The sequence below is a fragment of the Sminthopsis crassicaudata genome, chromosome 3 (genome assembly GCF_048593235.1).
Source record: "Sminthopsis crassicaudata isolate SCR6 chromosome 3, ASM4859323v1, whole genome shotgun sequence".
Classification (NCBI taxonomy): Eukaryota; Metazoa; Chordata; class Mammalia; order Dasyuromorphia; family Dasyuridae; genus Sminthopsis; species Sminthopsis crassicaudata.
This window is the reverse complement of record NC_133619.1, coordinates 594649010-594668738: the sequence shown is the minus strand read 5'-3', so window position 1 is coordinate 594668738 and position 19729 is coordinate 594649010. Positions and strand designations below refer to the sequence as shown.

Here is a 19729-nt window from a genome sequence, read left to right as displayed (position 1 = left end):
ATTCAGCGACTTAAGTTACGTAGCGAGGACGAGCTTAAAGGGGCCGCCTCCTGCAGGGAGGGAGAGGGAGCAGAACTGTGTTGGGAGGGTGGGGGCAAGGAAAGGGGAAAAGAAGATATTTTGCTAATTTCATTCTCACTTTTCTTTCTTAGGCTCTTAGTGTTTAGAACTAGAAGTTCAGCCCCCTGAGAATTATACTTTGCCAAAATTGGGATTTAAACTCCTTCCTCTTTACTCCAAATGCTTCCGGGGCCATCTAACTGATGTGGGGCCTGCAAAATTATGATCTGGTATTAGTAAATGTGTGATTTGTATACTCGGGGTAGCATAAAAATTTCTTGGAGGAAAAAAGCCCCGATGTAGCCAATCAGTACTTATTCAGCTACATCCTAGCAGTGTGACCCTGGACCAGTCACTTCACCGTTTGCCTCCGTTTCTTCATCTGCAAAATGAGCTGGAGAAGGAAATGGCAAATCGCTCCAGTACCTTTACCAGGGGAACAACAAATGGGGACAGAATGAAACAACTGGGGAAAATAAGATGAATAAGCTGCTCGCTCAAGGTCAAAAGGCAGCCCAGGATTGGAACTTCTGATCCAGTCAGTCAGTCAGCAGTCATTTACAAGAACTTCTTGCGTACCCAGTGCCAGCACTTAGCACGGGCCTATATTAATCCATCAATACTGGCTAGTTGTTTGGTAAATTGCTGGGCACTTTTAACACCATTCTGTATTTGTCCCGACACATTACTTGCTCAGCAAGAAACTTTCCCCCATAACCCCTCTTAATAAGTGCTTTCCCTCTGTTAATTATCTCCTGTTTATCCTTTATAAGAGGCAGCTGGTGGCTCAGGGGATAGAGGGCTGTGTGTTCTTGGGCAATTCACTTAACCTGTTAGCCTGACAAAAAGGTCCCCTGGAGAAGGAAATGGCAAACCAACATCTTTGCCAAGAAAACCCCATGGTAGTTTGTTTGTCTACGGATCAGGAAGAGCCACATGTAGATTCTGTATTTGACTTTGTATATGATTGTTTGCATGTCGCTGTCTTAGATGGTAAGCTCCTTGAGGGTAGAAGCTGTCTTGCCTCTTTGTATCTCTTAGCATAATGCCTGGCACTTAATAGGTGCTTTCAAAATGTTTGATGATTGCTTGCATTCGTCTATTTTTCACTCTCATTTTCCCCTTCTACTTCTCCAATTCCGAACTTTATCCCTCTCCTGCTTGAAATGGTTTGCCGAGTTAATGAATCCACTTACTCAGTCTCACTATTAAATTCAACTTAAGCCCTTTTAATGCTTGCTTGAGATTACTGGTGGCTTGAGGAGGTAGGAGATGGTTTGAGAAGGCGAGGGGGTAAGATAGGAAGTAGTGTTTTTTCCTTTTTCCCAAGTAATGCAAAATGATCATATTTTGATATCTTGAACAAAGTTGAGAAAAAATAACTAACCAGAACACAGGGACTGGAAAGTCTATCAAACCTCCTCCTCAGTGACCTAGAAGAGACAATTTGTAACACTCACAGACTTTGCCAGATTGCTTTCTTTGCTGGGGACTCAAAAATTGCCTGTAAGTTGAATGAACAGGAACGTGACTGAGGGCTACCAGTTTGAACTGCAAAGGTTGATGAATAACTGGGGAACACATGGACTCAAACTAAAAAAATTAATCCTAGTCCTTTAAAAAAAATCTTCATTTTCCAGCTTACATTGAAGATTATTTTCTCTCAGATCATAATTTTTCCCCCAGATATGGTGCTGAAAAACATTTCCTAACTTTTATAGAAAGCTAGTTTTATTTCTTGAGGAAGCTTTTCACTCCATCCCCTTTCACACTCCCCTAATTCATAAGTAAAATCACTGAAAGAACCATGATTTCATATGCAAAAAAAAGTAAATCCTAGGATTTTGGAGTTAGAAGGAACATTAGATCATTAAGCCAGTAAAGATGGGCTTCAAGATTTTTTAAATAAAGAAATGAAAGTTCAGAGTATAGGGTTCTGTAGAAATTAATGGGGACAGAGTATAGACGGGTTATATTTTTACAGTGTAAGTAACTTTCCACTTTAACAATTCCTTGTTTTGCATGATTTGGCATTGAGCTCACAAGATTTTGACACATCAGTTCATCATGAAACCAACTCTTTGACAGGATAGGAACCATATCTTTGACAAACAGTTCATTTTTCCAAATGTCTCCTTGCTTATCAATTAGGTGTGAGGCAGGTTAAGTTCTTATGCTATTGAAATAAGCTCATTTCCATCTCTTGGATAGATTTCTTAACTTTTCATGATGTTTGGCTTAGTGTAATATTATATTGTACTATTTTCTTCCCATTTTGAAATTTCTACACTTCCAAAATGTCCTATTTTTCAGTATGTCAGTATACTTATTAGAATTCATGATTCTCTGAATATGGACAATCCTTCCAAGTTCCACTGGAAATAAAAAAAACAAAAAAATGTTCAAAAGAATATTTTAAGACTTCTGATGAAAATGCTCACCCTTACAGGCTCATCAGGACTTTTGACAATGGTTTCCCAACCAGTAAAAATTATCTTTTTTCAATATTGAATTATCTAATCTTTGATTTATCTCATATATACCTTTATTCCCCTTTATATCAAAAGTGAGTCCCTTTTTTAAAAAAATGGGTCTTAGTGCTCTGAAGATTTTTACTTGTTTCGTATTAATTGGACAATTTTGCAGCAATAATTTGTTACTTCTTGGGGCAGCTAGGTGGTGCAGTGCATAGAGCACCAGCCCTGAAGTCAGGAGAACCTGAGATCAAATCAGATCTCAGACACTTAACACTTCCTAGCTGTGTGACCGTGGGCAAGTCACTTAACCCCAATTGGCTCAGCAAAATAATAATAATAATAATTTGTTACTTCTTGGTGATATTTTTTAGCAACACTTTTGTTCTGTGATTTGGTGAGTTGCATTTTCTGGAGGAACTTAAATGATCCTTGAATGATACCAGTAACCACCGGGATATTACTATGTATATGTATGTATACTGATCTTTACACATTTCCTAGGAGAGATAGCCACTCTTTAAAACTACAAAATGTCAGAATGTGAAACAAATAAAACACATGTCTATGGCACAGAACTCAGCATTCAACTGAGACAACTAAGTAAAAATGGAGAAATCAATTGCATCCAATTTTATCTTGTGAAGGTCAGATATTTCAATTCAGACTAATGTCTACAGAAGCACACTCATAACTATTGCTGTCAAAAAAAAATGAAACTTGCTCATCCCATGTAATAACTACCACTGTAATTGGTAGATTCTTACTTAACTACACCATCATAACCATAATTAAATAAATCACTGCTACTGCAGGATATTCCAATCCATCCATTTAATTTTGCAATCAAACTACCTTTCCTTGGTTACCACTCCAATTATCTCCCCTGATTATAACCTAAGATCCTTGAAGACAGATTGTCACTTTTTTAAAAATCATTATTACTTAGCCATGTTAGACACACAGTAGGTGCATAATACTTTTTTTCATTCAGCATTTAGAATTTGAAAGGATATCCTCGCTTAATTGTGGTTTTTTGTTATGGACTCAAATAGTAGTGCAGTGAAACCTATGAACCTCTTCTCTGAATAACATTTTTTAATGCAAAACTAAATGTGCATATATACATAATGTGCATAAATACATAACAATATCTATTAATTCAGCTACCCATCTATCCCTAAAAAAGGAACCCAATTATACTGAAACAAGTATTGTAACAAAAATCTTTTAAAAGTCAATTCACAAATCCCAAGTTAAGAACACTTGGTGACTAAGTTTGTCATATTATCAAGTTGGGCCTGGAGATACATGACTTAGCATGTTGGTTTCAAGCCCAGGTCTGCAAATCTAAATCTGGTATCCTTGCCATATTGCTATTTAAAAACAACGATGTTTGCAGAAACACATCTATTCTGTAATGCAGTAATTTCAACTGCTTTTCCAATACCTGTGTGTATACAATCATCTCAAGGAATGTCAAGAAGTTATCAAAACAAAATTAAACTCACATGAAACATATATATATACATATCTAATTTAGTATGATCATATGCCCCACATTACTTTTAGGACAGGTACTCAATGTTCAGGAAATGATGCTAATTAGAAGGGTTCTTAAAGCTCATCTAGACCAACCTGTTCATTTTATAGATGAGAAAACTGAGCCCCGGAGAAGGAAAGTGACCTGCTAAAAATCACCTATGGAATCAATGATAACTGATTATAATCAGAATCTCAAGAATTGGAAGGCATATTAGTTCTTAACTAGTCCAACCTATTGGTACGTAAATAACAACCTTCTTCTACAATTTGCCCCAAACACAAGGCCATCTGGTTTCTGCTTAAAGATCTCTGATGATAGAAGAACTCATTACCTACCAAAGCAGCCCATTCCAATCCAAGTATTTTGAATTCTGGATTTATTTCTTAAAAAACGGAACTACACAAATGTCTGAAACAGAACTGCCTCAATGGAAGTTATCTGCAGTCATAAATTACTGGGCCCTAGGACTCAGCTGTCTTAAAAAGTCTCTTTCCTGACTCCATCCTATAATAACCACAAGACACAGGTCATTGGGAGTACAAAAATATGTCATTTCTTTTCTCCTTTTAATTACATCAGTTATCAAAGAAAGAATCAGTCGTAACAAAAATACAGAGCTCTGAGTTTTGTTTTTTTTTTTTGTGTTTTTTTTTTTTTTTGGTTGTTTTTTTTCTTCCCTCCCCCTAGCCCCATCTCATCGAAGTGGCCCAGCCAGCCTCAATTCAGCTGAACTTGTGCTCGGCCTGGCGATGGCTAGTTGAATAGGAGTACGCCTTGCCCAGCACCAGCCGGTCCCGCAGCAGCTTGAAGAAGGCGTAGTAGTTGCTGAAAAGGATGAGTGCCAAAGAAATGGTTTGGTGCCATTTCTCAGAGGAGACCAGTGAATACAGCTGATAGAAGATGACGGCTCCCTCCAGCAAGAGAAGGATATTAAGGATCCTCAGTGGTTTGCTAAAAAAAAACTAGCAGAGGGCAAGGGTTAATGTTCCACAAGCTGTTCTTTGGACAGAGACCCAGCCAGGATGCTTCCTCCTCCAGAAAGACTTCCTGGGTGCCCCAGGAAAAGGACCTTTTCCTTTTGCTCTCTCCACAAAGCATTCTGTTCATATCTCCTCTCTGCCTTCACAATATATTAATTTGCATTATATTTACTTGTACAGATGTGTTCAAATCTACTAAAATAGAATATAGCCTCCTGAAGGTCTGATCTGGTTTTGTGCCCCAAAGACGGAGGCATTCAGCACAGCAGAATCAGAGTAGAGCCTGGCTCTCCCAAGCAGCAGGGTCTACCCCGTTCCTCTCAGCCCACCCCTCCAAGTCCCATTTTCTGGTAGAGAAGGTACTCACATGGAAGCGGAAGTGGGAGACATCTGAAGGCACCGCCACATTGTAGTGGCCAATGGCTTTGTAGACATTTTTGCTGTGTTTGACCAGCACACCCTGCGGCCACATGCATTCCTCTGTCCATCTAGGGGGAGAGTCCAGCAACGTCCTATCAGAGCAGGTCCCTGCTGTCTGCAGCCAGTGACCTATCTCTGAGGAGAGCCCCAGAAGCCCTGATGCTGGGATGAAGGCCGGTGACCATCAATGTAAAGCTGGACCAAAAGGGAGGATGCCTGGCTCACAGCTCCACCTCTCTGCCGGGTCATGTCTCTTATCGCTCACCTACATGGCCCAGGAGCTGGTCTACTACTAAAGTCTCTGTCAACTTTGCCTACAAACTGGCAGTGTAACACAGCAGGGGAAAGAAGACAGAATGAATGCTCTTAAGTGGCACGAATAGCTGTTATCTACACTGCCCAGTTTGGGGCCAAAGGCATCATTCACATCCAGCACAAGAGCCTTGCAGCAGTCTTCCCTTGTCCTCCTTTCCACAGTCTCTGTGGAGCTGGAATAAAGCTTTATGTTCAGATAATGCTATGTTACTCCTTAGCTCAAAACCTTTCCATGACTCCCTAGTGACTGTAGACATTAATTCGAGTTAAAAGTGCTTTGCCTGGCATTCAAAGCCCTTGATAATCTAGACTCTTCTTAGTTTTTCATACAATTTCATATCTGTAATGAAAAACGGGTTCTCTCTTGTACATCCTTCCTGCTTTCCTGACTAAAGTCTGTACCCTTTTCCCCTTTCCATCTACTTAATTTCTACCAATCTTAAAAGTTCAACAGAAATGCCCCGTTTTCCAGGCAGTCTTCTCTGATCTCCTGGTTTGGCACACTGCTCTCATACTATATTCTATATATTGGCAGCCTGAGAGATCCAGGAGCAAGCACTTAATAACTCCCTACTGAATACAGGAGGCTTTCCTGAGCAGATCCTGTAGGAGGAGCAGGAATAAGAAGGTCTGAATGCCCTGGGAAGGCCCTTCCAGGTCTGAGATCCCTTCTTCCCCTTTTCTCAGAGCTCCAGACTGGCGATTTCAGGGAACCTTTCTCTGTCAAAGGATCAGAGCAAGAAGGCACTTGCCTTCCTGAGAACTGTGGTGAGCACTTGAGTCCAGGTTTTTCTGACTCCACGTAGAAGGAAAACAGGATTCTATCAGGGGTTGAAGTGTTCAACGACTTTGTGGAAAGTTTGAGAATCTGTTTGCTTGTGAGGCCCTTGATAGCAGGGATGGTTTGAGACCTCTCAGTTCACACTGTGTCCCTCTGCCCTTCCAACTTCAATTTACTGATTGAGATAACTCCCTTAGTTTTTGCTAATAAAGTGGCCCCTTTCAATGCCAAGGGCAATCTCTCTGCCCTTCCTTAGCTCTCTCTCATCCTCTCCTGTCTTTTCCAGCTGACTGTGACTTCAATCATGCCCCTTCTACCCACTGGCTCCTTCCTTCAAACATGTCCCCATCTCCCCCATCCTTAAAAAAGCCTTCAATGGACCCTACTATCATCCCATGCAATCACCTTGGAGCTCTCCTCTCTTTCTCCAACTCCCAGAAAAAAACCAGCTCTTTCAAAAGCTATCAATGGTCACTGAACTATCATATTTGAAGGTCTTTTTTTTAGTCCTCACTTACCCCCCTTTTGGTTCTACCTGCTACATCTGATACACCATCCACCTTTCTCACTGGGGTTTTGTGACATGTCCTGGTTCTCCTCCTAAACCTGGCTGAGCCATTTCCCCTTTCACAAGCTCTCTTGGTGGTCCCATCAGCTCCCAGTAGTTTAATGATCAACACTATGCCAATGACCTACTGATTTTCCAGAAACTATGGTCCCAGGTCATCAGCTGCTTACTAACATTTCAAAGTGGATATCCTGGAAACAGCTCACCCTCATTACCTTTGCTTCAAATCCACACCTCCCCTCCAAATACTATTCTGTTATTTTTTTTTAAATAAAGCTGCTCTTTAATTCCATTCCAAATAGATTCCATTTGGTAATAAAGGTCGCTGACCTAAGAGATAAATTTGGTTATTTCTTAAATTTCACATACAAATGCTATTTTGTTGAAGGTGCCAATATCTTTCCAATTTCCCAGGCTGCAACCGTGACATTATCCCAGCATGGCTCTGTTTTATTTCCACGTAGACAATCAGTTGCCAAATTTTGCTGTTTTTGTCTCCACAACATCTCATACTGGCCCCTATGCTCTTACTTGAAAACACAGCTAACATTACCTCTTGCCTGGATTATTTCAACAGTATCCTAATTGGTCTCCTGTACAAAGTCTCCCCCTAACTCCACTGCATTTTCTCCAATGCTGCCAAAGGGATTTTTCTAAAATGTAGATCTGACCCAATGGCTCCCTATTGCCTTTAGATCAAATAAAATCTCCTCTGCTTTGTTTTTAAAACCTTCACATCCCTAATCCCAACCTATATCTCTAGCTCTATTGTACATTACTCTCCACATCCTGGCCAAACTGGTCTTCTCTTAGTTCTTCCCATGCAACATTCTATGGGGCTATCTCCACACCTCTGAAATGGCCATTACACATTTTTGGAGTGTGCAAACTCCTCACTTCCACTTCCCAAAACAACCCTCTGCTAAGTGAAACCCATCCTGATCAACTATTAGCCCTACCTTCTTTGAGAGAACCTTTGTCCTTTACTTTGTATTTATTCTTTTCAATATGTTTATGTAGAGATTTATATGTACTTGTCCTCTGCCCTGGTAGAATGGGAACCATTTGTGATGAGGGTGGCTTTGTTTTCTGTCCACCTGACACTCAGCAGGGGCTTAATAATGGTGGAGAGAGGCTCTCTCCACGGTATTCATTTAGATCAGGGAGCCTGGGGCAAGAGCAGCCCTCCCGTCAGAATGAGACTTTAAATCATCTTCCTTTTTGAGTATTGAAGATCTGGATCAAACTTTTTCTTCTAAAATATGTTCATATCTGGAATCCAGAAGCGCCAAGGTTAAGAATAAACTCTGCGTTTTACAATGAACCAGCAAAGCTTCGGTCTGATTATACACTTGTATCAGCAGCCCAGCAGGACTCTGTTTTATTAAATAAGGCATGAGATTATGGCGGTGGTGACAGTGAATGACATGTGGAAGTAAATTCTTTAAAGGAAGCAGGACATATGGCTAAGAATCTGGACTGGGAGTTATAAGACCTGGATTCAGACTTTGTTTCAAACGTGTAATTGAACAAATCACTTAAAACCTTAGCACTCTCTTCCTCATCAGAAATATCCAGGCTGCCTTCCAGGAGACTGCTGTGAGGAACAGGTTTTTCAGACCTTAAAGGACCAAAGAAAGGGAGATGATGATGACAGTGAGATTCTCTCTTTGTAAAATAGGTGTATTAGTACACTGCAGAAGTGCAGGTCCTCAGAGGGCATCATCAAAATGTTCCTGAGCAGAAATCTCCGTCTCTGTCAGCCTCCACCAGACACCTGGAATACCTTCCCTCCTGGGGCAGCTAGTTCATTTTTGCAAAGTTCCTCAACAACTGCTCAGCATCACAGATTTAGATCTGGAAGAGACCTTAAAAGCCACCAAGTCTAACCCTCTCATTTTTACCTATGTAGAAACTTAGGTGCAAAGCATTTAAATGACTTGTCCAGGTTCACCCAGCTAATCTGAGTCTGCAGAGGAATCTGAACCCAGAAGTCCAGATGTTCAGAAGTTAATCCACGATTCCTAATTCAGGGGCCAAGTAGAAAAAGTCTACTCTTGTTTCCACAGATTATACAGAGCTGAGTGGCATAATGGCAGAATAGTTGGGTCTAGATACCTACTAGCTTCAGTTTATCCCTAGGTTGTTGTGAGGATCAAATGAGATAATAATCTTGAAGTGCTTAGCACAGTGGCTGGCACATTTCAGGCACTATAGCAAATTCAGCTGTTATTATTATAGAGCTTAGAAAGGATCTTAAAACTTTCAGGTGCAGAGTGACATGCCCAGAGTCACACAATATCAGAACTGAGTTTAAAACCCAGGTCCTCAGGACTGAAATCCAGTAATCTTTCTGCCAAGTTGCCTGCTGAAAATCCTAGTTAGATGAAGACAGTATGTTAAAATACCTAAAAATGGGAGTTCTTAGGGGTTTCTTTCAGAGAGGGGGCTTTTTCCGTCCTTCCTCCTATAACTTTGGAGATCACAGCCCTAAGTCCTGCTTGAGCCCCTGCCCTTTCACAGTCCATCAGTGGTGACCAAACTCCCTTCAGCTGTAGCACCATCCCACTAACCACCCACTCCCACTTACTGATGCTGAAGCACATTGGAGCAGAGGGCAGGGTCCACCTTTTGCCAGCAGCCCAAGTGGGCAGCAGCTTTGTGGAGCAAGTCGCAGTAGTGTGCAGGCAGGAGGTGCTGGGTGAGGATCACAGAGGTGCTGATGGACACCAGCAGGAAGAGCTCACAGGACCAGCGCTTGTCATAATAATGGGTGTTCTGGGGAGGGAGACAAAGGAAGGGGGAAATGTGGAAGCATTAGAAAAGAGGAAAGACCCATCCTCTTGGAGCCTACCTCTTTATTAGCTCCCAGGCTTTCTCTTAAGGAGAAAATCATTTTCCCATAGGAATCTCTCTTTTTTTTTTCCCCCCCCAGATAGTAAACCTTTAGTTTGGGTTTACTAGAGATTTAGATTTACTAAACTTCAGAGCTGGAAGGGACCTCAGAGGCAGCCTATCTAACTCAACCTTGAACATTCAAGAATCCCTTTTAAACAAAGTGGATGAGCCCAGTTATCCAGTTTCTGTCCAGAGATCTCCAGGAAGCTCTAGTAGGAAATCTGTCCTTACCTTCAGTCTGCCTCTTCCCTCCATTCCCCTTAGGATCAAACAGAACTGATCTAATTCCTTAGGCAAGGGGTGATCTTAAATACTTAAATACTAGTAAACAGCTAACTTGTCTCTAACAAGCCTTCTCTTGTTCTGGCTAACCATCTCCCACTCGCTCTAGAACTCATTCTTTCTATGACCTTAGGGTTTACCCCACCATCTTAGGTACCCTCTCCCGCTAGCTTGTCCATATCTTTCTTAAAATATAGCTCCTAGAACTGAATACAGTATTCAAGATATGACCCAGCCCAGCAGAACTATTATAATTCTAGTCCTGAATACCGAGACACTCAATTCCGCCCAGAATCATTTTTTGGGGGCTGTCTCAACAAAACTGACCTATCTTTCAAAATAAAGTTTTATTGATATCTTCTGGTTTTTTTTATCTCACTAATTCTCTTAATTTTCCCTCTCCCAAAGAGCCACCCTTTACAAAAATGACTATTTTTTTCCTTTTTTTGCTGAGACAATTGGGGTTAAGTGACTTGCCCAGGGTCTCACAGCTATATAATGAATATTTCTTTTAAAAAAGAAAAGAGTTTCTGTGGAATTGATCTATGTATCAAAAAGGTTGATATAACAAACTGTTTTTGACATCTATGATCTATCTCTACAAAGAAGCCTTCCATTTCCTCTTTGAACCTGGGCAGCACAATAGATAAGAGTACAAAGACTGGGAAGTCAGGAGACCTGAGTTCAAGTTAAGCCTCAGATACTAGCTGTGTGACCTTGAGCAAATCACTTACCTTTGCCTTATTTTCCTCATATCTAAAATGAGGAAAATAAATAGCATATACTTCATTTTGTGAGGATCAAATGAGTTTGCTTTGCAAACCTTAATGCGCTATATATATTAATGCTAGTGGCTATTATTATGACTCTTATTCTTTGGGGCCATGCTTGGCTATTATAATTTTGTAGCATTTAGTTTTGACTGATGTTGTTCTGCCATTTACTATGTCATAGTCTTTGAGTATATTGTTTCCCCACTTCTGTTTACTTCAGTTCATAAAAGTCTTCCCTGTATTCCTCAGTCATTGTGGCATAGTAATAAATAGTTTCATTATGCTCAGATACCACAATTTATTTAACCATACCCATTTGATGGGTAGGAGCAGATCAGTGACAGCATGTGGAAAATTATATACAAATAAGATAAATACAGGATAAATTGGAAATAATCAATAGGCAAAGACATTAGAATTAATGAGGATTGGGAAATGTTTAAGGGAGAAGGTGGGATTTTAGCTGGGACGTGAAGGAAGTGAGGGGGGTAGGAGCAGGAGGAGGGGAGGAAGGGAGAACATGGTGGGGAGAGTGTCTTCAGAAAGTGAAAATGAAGGAGAGCATTCAGTCATGGGGGACAGGCAGTAAAAATGTCCAGAGTCAGATCATGAAGTATCTTGTTTGAGGAACAGGAAGACAACCAGTGTAGTTGGACACAGAGGGGGTCAGGTTTAAAAACCTGGAAAAGGGTATGTATTTGTATGTGTGTGTGTGTGTGTGTGTGTGTGTGTGTGTGTGTGTGTGTGTGTGTGTGTGTGTATAAGGGGCACAGATTAGGAAGAGCTTTGAATGCCAATATGAAGATGTTTATACCAGATATATATTTATATCTTGGAGGTGATGAGATACCATTGAAGTGGGTACAAGAAGTGATGTGGTCAGACCTGAGGTTTAGGAAGATCACTGACAAATGAGTAAAAGATAGACTGGAGAGGCTTAAGGCAGGCTGATTCACTAGCAGGCTCTCGAAACAGTCTGAACATGAGGGAACAAGGGGCTGCCTCAGGGCAATGTCACAGGAGAGGAGGGGACATGTCCTGAGAGACACTGCAAAGATAAAATCAATAATCTTTGGAAATAGATCAGATATGGAAAATAACAGGGAATAAGGAGTCAGTTTCTTTCAGGAGATAATAGTTTTGAGTCTGAATGACTGGGAGAATAATGGTACCTTCAATTGTAATAAGGAAGTTAGGAAGAAAGGTTTGGAGTGAGAAGAAATGAGTCCAGTTTGGGATATGTTGAGTTGAAGATGTTGATGAGAAAACAAATTTGAGATGAGGCAGTTGGAGATTCAAATCTTGAGGTAAGGAGAGAGGATAGGGCTGGATAAGCAGATATAAGAATGATCAGCATAGAGTTGATAATTAAGCCCACAGGAAATGATGAGATCACTAAGTGAAATGGCTCTCTGAGGTTTTCTATATTGCTATTAGTTACCTATATACTTTGGCTATCAGACTCTTATCAGCCATTTAATCACATTTTAGACATTTCTCCCCCTTCTCACACTGTTGACTTATATTCAGCTTGTATGTCTTTTACCTTACCAACCCATTCTACCCCCAGCCCAGCTCTCCTTCAGAGGAAATAATGATTACATCTTCTCAATGACTTTTTTTTTTTTGTTTTTTTTTAGTTTGTTTTTTTGGTTCTTGTCACAGCTCCTTGTGAAACTGACTTTTTTGAGCCCCTGGGTATGATTTACATCAATCTCTACTAAATTCCATCTTATTCAATTTAGAAGAAAATTCTGGCATGAACCAGATGGCCAGATCTAGTTAAATTCCAATTGTTGAAAGAACTGGATAAACTCTCTTTGGCTTTGTATCACCTTCACATCTGAGGCAGCATCCATTATATTTATCTTTTTTCAAGATTGAAATATTAAATTGTCCAGGTTAAGTTCTCTAAGGCATTCCACCTAAAGACCTTTCTTTTAAGATTACATTGAACCATTAATAACTCATCTATATGTTCAGTCATTCAAACTTTGACCATCATTTAGCTCACATCTCTCTACTTTGTCTATCGAGAAGAATTTGAGATACCATAATAATGTGACAACAAATAACTGTCCTTTGCAGAAAGGCCACATTTTAAACAAATGGGAGAAGAGAAGGAGGCATCTTTTCAGCACCTATGGCTGGGGAAAATTTATAAACAAACAAGAATACATCACAAAAGACAAAATAAAAAATTTTTCTAATAGAAATCTTATACCTAAAGCATTTCAGGAACTGACAGATTTATGATTAGAAGTTAATCCTTATGCTGAATGGTCAAAGGATGGAAATAGTTTTCAAAAAGATAGTATGGAAAAATACAAACATCAAGAACCATAAGAAAAAAAATGCTGTAAATCACAATAATCAAATAAATGCAAATTCAAACAACTTTGATATTTCACCTCATGTCCAGAAAACTGGTAAAGATGAAAAGCAGTCAGTATTGGAGAAGCCATCTGGAGACAACCATACTATTGCACTGCTGGTGGATCTTTGAACTAGGTTCCTTTGTTTTGGAAGACTGGAATTGTGCAAGAAAGATCACTAAGTTGAGACCAGTGATTCTATCACTGGGTTTAGGAGGTCAATGACAAAAAGTAAGAGCCCATATAACACAAAATATTCACAGCAGCATTCTATTGTATCAAAAAACTTGAAACAAGTTGGATGCCCATTGATAGGAATTCAAAGAAATGTGGGAAAATTTGTATGAACTGATTTAGAACAGGAAAAGTACAACCAAGAGAACAATAAAAGATGGAGTAAAATAATGATGTAAATAATAATTCATAAATGTTTCAGAATTCAGAGGAATTTCAGAGTTCTCTTCCTGAGTGAAGAGAATAGACTATGAAACATACAATGCTGTTGTATCACCTGCATCATCAGACAAAGTTATTTTGTGGGTTGGACTCTGCTCAGATTTACCCTGATCACAAGGAAACACTGAAGGTGGGGGTGGATGAGAGTGGCTACTAGAAAAGGATGTAGTGAACACTCCACCTGGAGGCTCCACTTGGAGCCCCTGGTCCCGAGTTCAGCTCTGCCATGTACCATATTACCTTGGTCAGACCACCTAGCCTCTTTAGGCTCAGAGTAAGTGATCTCTAAGAACCCTTTCGGTTCTAGCTTTGTAACACTGTGACGTCTCTATTAAAAAGAGACACCCTTACCAAAGCTTGGCTGAGAACCTGGTAAGTTGATTTTCTGCCTTTAATCTAGTTTTAAAAAGGATCTGATGACCAGAGCTGTCTGATGGGATCCTGTCCTGGCAGAGGAGAGCTAGTTTTGGGGGCTGGGAAGTTGTGGAGTCCCTGCTGGTTAATGTGACACTTGACTGGCTAGGTCAGTAATTCCCTTCTGTGAGCCCCAGTCTTCTCATCTGTCAGCTTGGGCTAAAGCTCCTCACAAGCCCTCACAGGCTGGTTTTGACCACTGGGCCTCGGACATCAGAACTCTGAATGACTAGTTAGCTCTAGACCAGCCCAGGGAGCCCCCCTGCCCGAAGGCACACAGGAAGCTTCCTACACAGAAGCACTGACCTTTGCTGTGTGCTGTACCTACCTTCACAAACCATACCGGCACAAAGGCCACATAGTAGGCACTGAGCATGGAGCTGACCAGCACCTCCTTCATGCGCCAGTTGAAATCCATCTTGAGGAACTCCACCTCATTGCGGATAAGATCAGGGGAAAGGCAGCAGGCGTGGGTAGGCATGGCCTCTGAACCATACAGCTGCTGCGTGTGCTGCTTCCACGTCTCTTTCAGAACCGTCAGGTAGTCCCGGCTCCGGGAAGGAGGGCTGCCCCCGCTGCCTCCCGCCTCCCGAGGACCAATGTTGGCCACTTGGGTGAAGAGGTTTGTTTTTCGAAAGTCATAGTTCAGCTGCAGGAACGGGATGTACATTCCAAACCTGGGGAGGAGGGAGAAGAGACTGTAGGGATAATCATGATTGTATAGGAGGGTACATTAGATACCACCTAATCCTAAACATTAATTTTATAAATTAAAAAAACAAAGATCAAAGTGAAGGGACTGGCTCAATGCTATTCATCTCAATTAGGTCCCACTATTGGGATGGGAACTAAGATTGTCTGATTCTGGATATAACTTATAAATCAGTTATAAGGGTCCTGATGTCCCTGACCTCATCTCATCCTCCCGAAGCCCTGTGAGTCCAAAGCCCTTCCCACTACTCCACACTGCCTCCTTGTAAGGATCCTCCTGCCTTGATTCCTTATCCCATCTTTCCCCTTCCGACCTCCATCATGGTCTAGGTCCAAGGCAGATCCTGCCCCTGATCTTGAGTCAGGGTACTTCTTGAGTCTCAATTTTCATATCTCTTCAATGGAGAGATTATAAAGGAGCCCCTGCAAGGAGAGTGAGAGCTGGGAAAGGGCAAAGGGTTACTTACGGGTAACAGAGAAACAGGAGGTTAAGGAAGGAGTAGGTCCTGAAGAGGTGGACGATGGAACGGCACAGGCTCCACCCCGTGCCAGTGAGGACGGCAAAGCGTGTGATGACCAAGAAGACCGAACGTGGGAGGGAGACCTTGCTGCTCTGGGAAGCCTGGCGGGGGGAATGAACGCATGCTCATTAGGCAGGATGTGTCCCCTCTCTGTCTGGGGTATCTTTCAGTTTCCCATATCCCTGCCTCCTGAACAGCCTACGATCCCACATTTGAAGAGTCAGGAGAAAAGGGACAGCAGATGATCTCCATCCCCTTTACCTTGACCATAGGATTTAGATTAAAGACAAGTTTCAGAGAGATCCAAGCTAGGCTGGACTCTTTCAAAGATGGGGAAATGACACCCAGAGTGATTAAGTAACTTCATCAAGTGCTAACAAATACAGAAGAATCAGGATTTAAACTCAGATCCTCTGAATCCAAACCCAAGGCTCTTTCTCCTAATCCCACAAGCTTGTCCATACAGCAATAAACTGTCCCCTAAGAAACACATGGAACTGATGGGAGGTCTTGAGAAGGGAGATCACTTATTTAGTTCTTCTCCAAACAAGTCCAGCAAGAGAGAGGATCATCTTGGCAAGTGGGCAAAATCAGGCTGTGGAAAAATGCCCTAGCGTCGAAGGCTATGGCAGGAGCTGCGGCTGCCACTTTGGAAACACATTCATCATCAGGGTTGGGGAAGGGGGTGGGGAGGGAGGCCATAGGGGGAATAGAATAGATGAGAACCCAGACTTGGGTAATAAGGGTAATAATCACCTCCTTCACGATGGCCCCGATGAGTCGCCGACCCAGGACCAAGGTGGTAACGGCCAGCACGTTGAAGTCAATCAGATGGAAGTTCTGTTAGGTAAAGAAGTCCAATGATCACCAAGGGCAGTGCTTAGAGCCCTCCTCCCCACCACCAACACCAATAAGCTCCATTTACAGACCGGTTTAGAACTTGTAGAATGCTTCCCTCCCAAGCACCCTTTAAGGGTGTGCACTTTGCTCCCAAGGCAGAAACATAGAAAAAAGAGCTAAAAAGCCAGGAGGGACCTAAGAGATTTACCTACGTTACTTACCTCATTCTTAAAAGGTGAATCTGACACTGAAAGAGAGGCATTCACTCTGCTCATGATGGTATTACAAGTCAGTAGCAGAGAAGGGAACCTAGAACCCAGTCTTGGATCAAGTCCCTCGGCTTTGGGCTCTGTGACTTCTGGACTACACGTTGCTTTGGGGCCACGTTAAATGGCAGTAACTCATGCCCTACTCACCTCACAGGAATGGGTTGAGAATACAGTGGGATCAGGTGGAAGAAGGCATAAAATGTACTCTATGGTGATCTGGCCCTTACACAACTCCCTATACAGGCTCCATGTTAGGGAATCACACCGAGTGTCAGAGCTGAAATGGCTCTTAGGGATCATCTTGTCCAAACCCCCCATTTTTCAGAGGAGGAAGCTGAGGAGGGCCACTTAGTATCAGCTTTCAGTTCTGAGTGGGGGAAACACGGAGCCAGAGGAGGGGGAGTAATTTTGGTGCTCAAGTAGTAACCGGAGTTGAGAGGGAATGCTGGGACTCCAGGCAGACCTCCAGATGGGAAACCCGAGCTGAGCAGGAACCTACCAGGGAGGTGTGTGACGGAGGGTGAGAAGGAGGGTACCACCAGACAGTCTTGTAGATGTTGATGTAGTGGACGAAGAGAGCCACAAGATGGCAGAAGAAGAGCTGCAGTTCAAAAAGGATGCTTGGCTGGACGGGCAGCTCTGGGATCTTGCAGTGCCGAAGGGGGATCACTGTCTGAGTAGCCAGAGGGGGACTGGAAAGGCCTGTGCCCGAGCTGCTCCTGGGGAGAGTAACATCAGAGAGGGGTGACCAGGGAGCCGTCCTCCCCTGGGGGAACAAGAGAAGGGACCAGGCGGGGCAGCATGTGGAAGGAAGGTCATCAGCATCTATGAAGCGCCCATCATCTGCCAGATTTTTATAAATATCTCATTTATCCACACAACGGTGTAGAAAATGGGGCAAAGGGAGATGAAGTGATTTCCCGGGGCTGACACACCTGAACTCGGGTCTGGGGGAGTGGAGGCCCATGGCTCTCCGAGGAGCTCCCCAGCTACGGCCACGTGAATGAGAACCTCCTGGAGGACACCTAACTCTGACGTTTTCAGGGCGAGATCCGTAATCCAAGCGCCATCTCCCCCGACAACTCCCGCCTGAAACTCCCATGTCAAAACAGAGTCTCACACAAACTAGCTCCCTCTTCTGACTCCCTATTTCTGTCTGGGGGACGACCGGTTCTTCACCTGGTCTCCCCATGAAAAACCTTGGTGTTACCTTCCCCTTCCTCCCATCAGTCAGGCCCTAAAATAAAACTTTTCAAACTCAATTCCGACGTCTTCCATAACACCCTCTGTTCCCTTCATTCTTAGAGGTCAATTTTTGGGGAGAGGGAGCAAGACAACTGGGGTGAGGCGGCTTGCCTAGGGCCGCATGAGCTCGGGTCCTCCCGCCTCCGGGCCAATATTCCATCCGCTCCATATCTTGCAGCCCCCACAAACATGTTCGGCAAATAGGAGGTGCTTGCTGATTATCACCCCCAACCCAGGAGGATGCAACGGCAACCTCACGCCACAGCAGGCCTTCTTCCTCGCAGACTCGCCCAGAACTCTGTAGCAGCCCTTCTATCTTCTACCCAGTTCAGTCAAAACTTCGCCACAGCCCCTCCCTTTCTGGCCTTCTCCCAGCATGCTCCTCGATGCTGTGCAGTAACTGCATCATTCTGCCCCTCAGAAATGCCCGGGAACCCCCCCCTTCTGCACCTGCCTCTCTGCTTAGGCTTCACTCCCTCTTTTAGGAGTAAAAGTTCAGTTCAAACCTCGCCCCCTGCAGGAAGCACTCTAGGATTCTCTCCCAAGGTCCCAGGTACTTATTGGGGGTTGAGGGAGGGACTTGGGGCGGGGGCGGGGCCGGGAGCGCGAGCGGAGCTTTCGCCCCTCCCACGGGCCTCCGAAGCCCCCACAGCAGAAGAGACACAAAGTCACAACAGAGCGCGTCTCCTTAGTGCCGTGGGCTAGTGGTCGCTATTTTCACCTTAGGACACTTAGTGCCGGCCCCGGGAGCGGGCCCCTTCACCCTCGATCCCCCAACCTCTCGCACCCTGGGTTGGGCCCCGGGGAGGGGGGCGGGTGGCTCACCTAGCCCTGGACCGGACACCCGTGACCGAGGAGCTGGAGGCGTGCCCGGGCCCGCCGCTCGGACCCGTCTCGCAGAGTGGGTTTCGGCAGTAGGACGTCCTGTTGGGGCCTCTCCGTCCTCCTGAGCCCCCAAACACAGGGTAGAACCAGTCACTGGGGGGAGGAGCCTGGCAGGCACCCGCCCACAGCGGGCGGCCCGGCCCCGCCCCCTGGCCTGCACACACACACCCCCTAGCCTCTGGGACTTTAGGGGCCCCGCCCCCGCCGCGCCGCTCCCGTACCAGGACCCGCCCCCCCTCTAAGCCCCGCCTCTAACTGGAGGCGCGCGCCCCCCTCCTTCCTTTCCCCTCCCCTTCTCTTTTCTTCCTCCTCCCGACACCCGGCGCGAGGTTCGGGTCTGAAGAGGGCGGTGGTTCGGCGTTACAATTACCCAAGGTTCTCATCTCTGCTCCAGCCGGTCCCCGCCTAGCCTAACCCAGCCCGGTCCATTGCGCCCCGGTTCGGCCCCACTCACCCATCTCCACCCCCGGCGCTCCCCCTCGCCGCCGCCGCCGCCGCCGCCGCCGCTCTTGCGGACAATATGTCGGCGGCGACGGCGGCCGGGAGGGGACAAACCACCGCAACCCCGTGCCTGGGCCTGAGGCGCGCGCTCTCGCCCCGTGCTGCTGCTCATTTGCATAGAAGGGAGGGAGGGAAGGAGAAGCGGGGGCGTGCATTAAAGGATCCTCCTCGGGGGCTGTTTGGGGAAGGGTCCTCTTCTCCCTCTTCTTTTTCTTCCCTCTCCACAACCTCCAAAGGCATACTCGAATAAACTGCAAGGGTCTTTAGAGACCATCTAGTCTACCCTTTTACAAAGGGTCAAAGAAAAGGTCAGACCCCCCCCCCCCCCAAGTCGGCGGTCCTTTCTCCTCTCTGAGCCTCAATTTCTCCCCTCGGTACAACTAAGGCGCGTGGGCTGTGAATGATGATCTAGAGC

General features: G+C 44.2%; 1 protein-coding gene across 3 annotated transcripts; it reads right to left on the bottom strand.

Moving 5' to 3' along the window:
* Positions 1-4610: 4610 nt before the first annotated feature.
* On the bottom strand, positions 4611-19572 carry TMEM39B (transmembrane protein 39B). 3 transcript variants are annotated; one of them, XM_074305332.1, is made up of 9 exons: positions 19268-19572; positions 18754-18874; positions 17183-17402; positions 16331-16414; positions 15521-15675; positions 14671-15019; positions 9735-9922; positions 5428-5548; positions 4611-5042 (listed from the first exon to the last, which is right to left on the bottom strand). In XM_074305332.1, the coding sequence occupies exons 1-9, from the start codon at positions 19467-19469 to the stop codon at positions 4803-4805; spliced, it is 1680 nt and encodes a 559-aa protein (XP_074161433.1). In that variant the 5' UTR covers positions 19470-19572; the 3' UTR covers positions 4611-4802. The 3 variants fall into 3 exon arrangements, with proteins under 3 accessions (XP_074161433.1, XP_074161432.1, XP_074161431.1); XM_074305331.1 differs by having other exon boundaries at positions 19184-19382; XM_074305330.1 differs by lacking the exons at positions 18754-18874; positions 19268-19572 and adding an exon at positions 17619-17949.
* Positions 19573-19729: the final 157 nt, after the last annotated feature.

What these genes read in the sequence shown, in the direction of transcription:
- TMEM39B (XM_074305332.1), bottom strand. Translation starts at nt 19,469, where the DNA reads ATGCACGCCCCCGCTTCTCCTTCCCTCCCTCCCTTCTATGCAAATGAG. An exon ending in TCGGGGCCATCGTGAAGGAG is followed by an intron (nt 15,676 to 16,330) that starts GTGATTATTACC and finishes TCCCCCCGCCAG; the next exon opens with GCTTCCCAGAGCAGCAAGGT. An exon ending in TCTCCCACTTCCGCTTCCAT is followed by an intron (nt 5,043 to 5,427) that starts GTGAGTACCTTC and finishes GCCCTCTGCTAG; the next exon opens with TTTTTTTTTAGCAAACCACT.